General features: G+C 42.8%; 1 protein-coding gene across 1 annotated transcript in view; it reads left to right on the forward strand.

The window, feature by feature from the left end:
- FAF2 (Fas associated factor family member 2) overlaps positions 1–6,391 on the forward strand; it is a 125,839-nt gene extending 119,448 nt beyond the window's left edge. Inside the window, exons 10-11 of the mRNA XM_085618284.1 lie at positions 5,120–5,263; positions 5,386–6,391. Of these exons, the coding sequence (XP_085474410.1) occupies positions 5,120–5,263; positions 5,386–5,568 (327 nt within the window). The 3' untranslated portion in view covers positions 5,569–6,391. The remainder of the gene's footprint in view (positions 1–5,119; positions 5,264–5,385) is intronic.
- The last annotated feature ends 622 nt before the right edge of the window (positions 6,392–7,013 follow it).

A 7,013-nucleotide genomic window follows, 5' to 3' on the forward strand; every position in this document is an offset into this window, starting at 1 on the left:
AGCAGTGGCAAGAGAGGACATACTTGTCGAGTCCCTCCTTTCCAGTGCAAAGACGGTTGAGATTTTGTTGTTTACCACCACTTGTGCCAATGGTTCAGTATAGAGGAGCCGCACCCAGCCGATGAAATTGGGCCTGAATCCCAGTTTACGCCGGACTGCCATTAGATAGGCCCATTCAAGGGTGTCGAAAGCCATTTGGCGTAGAGTGACACCACAATGGCGTCTTCTTGGATAGTAGTGTGTCGCCCCAATACCCCGTGAAGCCTCCTGAGATTTAGAGCGGGGTTCCGGTGTGGCATAAAGCCCGATTGTTCGGGGTGAACCAGTTTGTCTATCACTTGCCGTAGCCGGAGTGCCAGCAGCTTCGCAAGGATCTTGGGCTCAGCGTTCAGCAAAGAAATGGGTCTATAGGAGGTGCATTCGTGTTTTGGTTTACCTGCTACCAGTGTGGCAATGCGTTGGTCTCGTGGGAGTTTGCCTGTTTCTTTACTGTCCTCAAACATGCTTTTCAAATAGGGGGCTAGTTTGTCAGGGTTGAGTTTGTGTGTCCTGTCTTGATCTATTTTTATATTGATCTTCACGTCTGAGGATTGCAGATACTGCATGTTATCTTAGGGCAGGGGTCATCAGACTGGGGGACCTTAAGTGATCCTTGGGGGAGCGTCTGGCTCTGGCAAAAAGAAACATCATGCTGATAACAATTCTTTGTTTTTACACGGAAAAAATTAATGGCAATCAGCCAATCTGTAAAGGAAAATCACTATCACTTTTTGTTATTTATATCCTAGCTGAGTGTGTGTGTCAAAAGGGGACTTGAAGGCAAATGTTTTTCTAAAAACCCCACCCCCGTTTATGAAAATCTTACTGTGGATACTTTGACATGTTAGTAAGGCCTGGCTGACCAAAATAATATCTTTGGCAATCATGTATTTGATTGCATTTTTTAACAGAACATAAATGCATTGCTTAAGTAAGCCTAGCCATATTTAAAGATTGCCAATTGAATAGAATAATTGTTAAAAAATTCGGGGGGGTGGGCACCGATTTATTTATTTGGCACTGGAGGGGGAGTGGCATTAAAACGTTTGAATACCACTGCCTTAGGGTGATTACGTCTGCTTTCAGTGAGGTTTCATTCCTCATCAGACGTTCAATCTGAGCTTATGCTTCTATCATCCTGGTCTCCGCAGAGTCCACATCTGTTCAATGGGAGGCTATCTTGGAGCCAGGGTCTGAGTTTAGATAGGCAAGGATTTTTGTCATATCTGATTTATATATTTTCATAGGTAATTTTATATGGCCTAAAGGCTGCTTAGCAGGTCTTATTTAGTTAGTTCTGTATTGCTCAAGATTTCATTTGAGGTTTCTCAAGGGCATGTTATCACAGTTGTTGGGCTCTCGGAGTGTAGAACAGAGTTGGAGAAGAAGCTAGTGACCTCTTCAGTAAGTGCCTATTTGGTGGCATTAATCTGCATGATTGTGAGGGCTAAAGTAGCATGTCTTCTTGACCCAGCGCTGGTGCTTATTGGCTAGTTACAAGTCTGCTAGAATACACGAAGCCTTGAAAAGTTCAAAATTCCTTATGGGGAACGCTAGAGTATGAAGTGCAGGCAAACCCCAACCTCCCTTCTTTGTTTTCAATCTTCTCGCTTTTGTATTAGGCCCTAGGGAGGATGTGTTAGGTCTCGCTTAGGCGGCGCTTGCGCTGACTCTTCGAGACCTGCTGTATTCAGGATATGGGCATGAAGCTCCGCCCACGTTCCATCCATCTTTTTTTATTGCCTTCTGTCACTATCCTTTGTAAATTGTGTTTTTTAATTGGTCAATAGGCTTAGTTGTCCCTCCTTAGTACCATCATAATCATCCTCAAAGACTTTATTTTGATCACAAAGATCTTAAAAGTACATGGAAAAGGAAAGTTAGGATAAATAAAAGCCATAAAACTGATACAAATATTTCATATATACCGATAAAAATACAATAAAAAGATTTCCAACAATAACTTTTGAGCGTTTGATCCATAAAGCTTGCCAATATTTTGCCAGATTGAAAACTATTACTCTGCAAGTATCTGTAGATAAGATTCTCAATACATCAAGGGAGTGAGTGGCCAGGGCCGATGCGCCTGCACAAGGGAATTATCCACGTACCCCTCGGGGTCTTATAGTGGGGCAAAAAAATAGCAAATGCACTAAGAATTCGGGGCTTTCTTTTTTCTTTACAAGCTGGGCACTTGTCATCAGAGGGAACATTAGAACACCACTTTTTACAAAACAGTTTGGTGGGAAGAGACTTGTATCTAAATTGAAGAAATAATTTGCGTGCAAGGGGTGAAACAAACCTTCACACCTAATCTCGTCAACAGCTTTCTCGAGGTTTCAAACCAGGGGATGGTGGTTACCTGGGGCTGTTTCAGAAGGCCCATGAATGCAACTCTGTAAGGGGCAAGCTCCTCAATGGACCACAGGCGATGCCAAAACATTAGGTGCTTGTAATCCAACTTATCAGCCAGTTTTCTTTGGCCTAGGTCTAGATCGATTGGAGTCGGGGGGTGCTAGTTGGTAGATTAAAAAGTGATCTTATGAATTCTATGGTAAGACAATCCGTAATCCCACTACCCCATAGTTCAGCCCCATACAGTGTGCCCCCAAGGCTTTAGTATTGTAATTTTCAGGTGCTGGGGCCACTTTCCTGGACACCTTCTTAGTACCACCTTTTCTCTTATTATAACCTCCCATTAGGACCGTCCCCCTGTTACATGTGTTGTTACTCAGTAGGTTTTATTTGCAGTCTCCGAGCACTGTTTTCTTAAATGGTTCTCCCGAAACGCATTATTATTTATTTTTTTATATACGCAGCGTGTCATGCCGCCGCATTAATATTGGCAGCTGTGCCCTTCTTATGTTATTTGTGCCGCCGATCACGGCCACATACCTTTTTTTTCTGTTACTTTTTTTTCCCCCCACAATTGGGGCACCCGCGCTTTAGCTTTAAACATCTTCATCTAAAGCGCGGGTGCCGCAATTGCTTCAAAAGAAATAGATGTTAAAAAGATATATATTTCTTTACTTTTGATGCAATTGCGGCACCCGCGCTTTAGCTTAAGATGATTACAGCTAAAGCGCGAGTGACACAATAGGGATCCTTCTGCAGCCTTTGTTTATGCCTAATGTTCCACACACGCCCTCCTCTCACTCGTCTCTGTATCTCTGCCCCTCCTATCCGACACCCCCTTGCAGAGTTTGTTTTATGCTTCCTGTCTGTGCACTTTGACAGTGCTGTTCACGTTTCCAGACCTGACCGGTACCTCGTGGCTTCGGTGGAAGATCTGCCGCCAAGGGCTTACTCTGTGCCATCCTTTCCCGGCTTCCTCTTCCAGGAAGCTGAACTTTGCTAGTAACACATCTCCCCGGTCAGCCCTTGCAGAGTTCTGTTCTCTTATGTGCCTAACACTGGGAACCAGCTCTTGAGGTCGACTTCATTGTCATTGATTGAATAATGGATAACCGTGCGTTTAAGTTTGTCCGCTTGCATAAATTAGCCTAGTTTTCAGTATGCATCTCAGTTTACAAAAATGTTGCCACAAGCGAGGCGCCACTCGTTGCTTTTACTTTATGCCATTCTTTAGTCAGCATAGAACCATCTCCCGTAGTAATCTTTGTTTATTAAACTCTATAGTTTAGTTCATGTCCTGAGATGGCCAGTAATATTGGTTCAAAGCAGACTTTTTGTAGCGGCTGCTGCCAATATTTATTTGTGAAATGTTACCGTACAAGCTTGCCTAAGCGTCTAAACCTATTTTATTGAATTTGTGGAGGTTGAAATATTAGCTTGTTTCAAACTCGTCCAACATGGAGATCTCGTATGACAAGTCAAGTTATACAGCCTTCCAGATTGCACACACAGCAATTTATTAGTTTACTCAATCATTGAGTATGTATTTTTCTTGTTTTCTTGTGTAAACATTCAATCCTTCATTAGAGAATATATTGATAAATTATGTTGACAGAGATGGTACATGTATGCTTCAATAACATTTGCAATGCGAGTTCATTGTAGTCTTAACCACTACTTACCCCTCCCCATCACAGAGCACAAATGGATCGCTACAAGGCAATCCTCTAACTTCTCCCCGTCTCTATCTCTGCTGCAGAAACACTAGACAACACTTTACAACACAAAGAGCTCTAACTCTAGCAAATGTGAGACCTATTGCATTGCTAATGCTTGTTTTTTAATAAGGCGAATGGTCCTGCAACAACTTCTGATAGGCCTCTGTAAATGTTGAGCCCGGGTTTCCTGCCCTTTGGCCTGCAGTCTTGTTAATTTTACACTGTGTGGCTCCATTGCCCATTGCATACATCTTGCTAGCCCTTGTGCCAGTAGTATGCCGAGGGTTACTCCTCTTCATGCATTTTTGACGTGCCCTGATGTCTTTGGCCCTCACCTTCTCATGTTCATAACCCCTTAGTTCTCAATGGGGGAGTTAACCTCTCCACTAATTCATGGGTGTAGTAGCCTCCTGACGTGTGATATTAAATTTAAAGCAGTGTCTGAGTATGGCCTCTGGCTTGCGTCAGTGTTTCAAGGTCTTGGCTTTTCCAAGCCAGGTTAATCCTTTGGTGTATTAAATCTACTGTCAAGCTAGGTCTTCTACGGGGGGAGCATTACGGTCTTCTCAATTTATGAGACCCTTCATCACTTGACCCGCCGTAACAAGCTCACTTTGGGATCCTCAGGAAGGGCTATTTCTGTCTGCCTCAAACTTTAATAATGGAGTACCCTATGGTACAATCCTAAATGCGGAGTGCGACTAGAATTTGAATTCTCCATCAAAATCTGCAAATCAGTGCCTAACTGTATACCTTTATAGTGATTTATGGCTGGTCAAATTCTGTTCTAACACCTTCCTCCCTTGTTTCATGATTGTTTTTGTTTTTACTCTTTTTCTTGCACTGAATAATCTTTTATTGAGCTACTATCTCTGCCATTGTGAAAAGTTCAAACACCTTCAGGCCATGTTAATACTATATCAAACAGCTTAAATATGTGAATGAGTAAATAAACTGTGTGCTCCATTTCTCATTATTACCTCACACGTAATGTCTTTGTCCCTCAGAACCTGCAAGAGGAAAAAGAGCGCAAGTCAGAAAGCCTACCCCCTGAACCTCTTCCGGATGACCCCAACAGTGTTAAAATAGTCTTTAAGATGCCCAATGATTCAAGAGTGGAGAGACGGTTCCTCTTCACACAGCCATTGACGGTAAGGAGAACAAGTTTCTCTTTTTTTCAGGACTGTTCAGTGGCCATTGAGTAGCTGCTGCTGTTTCCGGGTATTGTTTGATTGGAGTGGCCATTAAAAAACAATGTTCTTATTTCCACCAGGTGATCCATGACTTCCTCTTCTCGCTGAATGAAAGTCCAGAGAAATTTCAAATCGTGGCCAATTTTCCCCGCCGGATCCTTCCCTGCCTTCCCACAGAGGATCGGCCCAACACCCCTACCCTGCAGGAGGCTGGACTCTGTCGATCCCAAGTCCTCTTTGTGCAGGACCTTACGGACGAGTGACATTCTGAGAGAGTGAAAAAAGAGGGGAAAAAGCAAGAGAAACGGGGGGAGAGAAGAAATTAATATTCTAATTATACATTATTTTTTTTAAAGACTGCTGTGCCCAGTGTGACAATAGCAGGGCCAGTGATAAGGCGCATGACGTGGTTCTGCATTGTGGGACAAGAGAGATGACCTGTGTAAAGGCTCCGCGAAAGCATGCAGGCCAGCACTCGGATGGAACCTCAGCTGACATGACAGGTGAAACTGAAACGGAAACCTGAATTCTTCTCTCTAGGTGTACAAGGAACAGTGCCTGCACATTCCACTTAGGAGAAGTGGGCAGCCTCACTTAGTGTGGGCTGAGTTCCGACATTCTACGTCTTGAAGCAGGAGCTCCCGGCAGATTCTTTTGGTGTGTTTTTTGAAGGGGCTGGAGGGGACCGTGGAGGGAGGGGCACCAGAACAGATCGGGGATAGGAGGAAACGGACAATAAAGATTTCTTCCTCATCACACTGTAAAAAAAAAATATATAGATATATATATAATTTTTTTATTCTTATTTTTGTTGCTATGTAAAAGACCAAAGGAGTGTTTGCTGTTAGTATTGACCCAATGAAGAGCTGGTAAAGTTATGAAATTTCTGAAACGGTGGAGGGGGCATGGAGGAGAATTCTTACCCCAGCTAGGGGTTCCTGGCTTCCATTGTTTATGACAGCAGCCTCTTGTGCGCAGGCGCTCCTTCTTGCACGTCTCCTCCCACTGCTTTCCTGTCCAGACAAACTGGCCGTATCCAAGAGATAATTTATTCCAAGAAGTATAAATTAAACATTTTAGAATTTTGATGGGTGTAACTTACTATGTGGGAGTGTGTGTTTGTGCTCATATTGATAGTTTGCTGATCTGAATGCAGGTTCACCAGTGGATTAATACATATATCTGATTAAGACCCAAGTAGCCAGTAGGTATGAGGTTTGGATCAAATGGATTGGTCTAGCTTTTTATCCTCATGGGATTGATCAGAAGAATTGACTTTGAGTTGCAGGCAGCAGTAATACCAATTTTTAATGGTCTAATGAAGATGCATGTCTGTGGCAATAAGCAGTACATACATCAGAATAAGGTACTCACTATTGTCAATGAGTTATTTTCTATTTTTGTTTGAAAGCAGTTTTACTGGTTATCCAAAAATAAACAGGAACAAGGCAACACCATTTCTCTCATGAAAGACGAGGTCTATATGCCAGTTATAGGAGAGTAACTTCATATTTTGAACCATTGAACAGTCCAGACTTTTCCAAGACTCCAGAAACGTGTAGGGTGCCCTTTGTAAACCAAGAATCACAGTTTTGTGGCACTCCAGAAAGAGGATACATCTTGCTGTTCTTACCAGCATTTAAAATCTGATGAAACAAACTATAAAGCAAATTTTCTCCAGATACAGTGACCAGGACAAGAAAGATCG

Source organism: Triturus cristatus, chromosome 7, assembly GCF_964204655.1.
Source record: "Triturus cristatus chromosome 7, aTriCri1.1, whole genome shotgun sequence".
Taxonomy (NCBI): domain Eukaryota; kingdom Metazoa; phylum Chordata; class Amphibia; order Caudata; family Salamandridae; genus Triturus; species Triturus cristatus.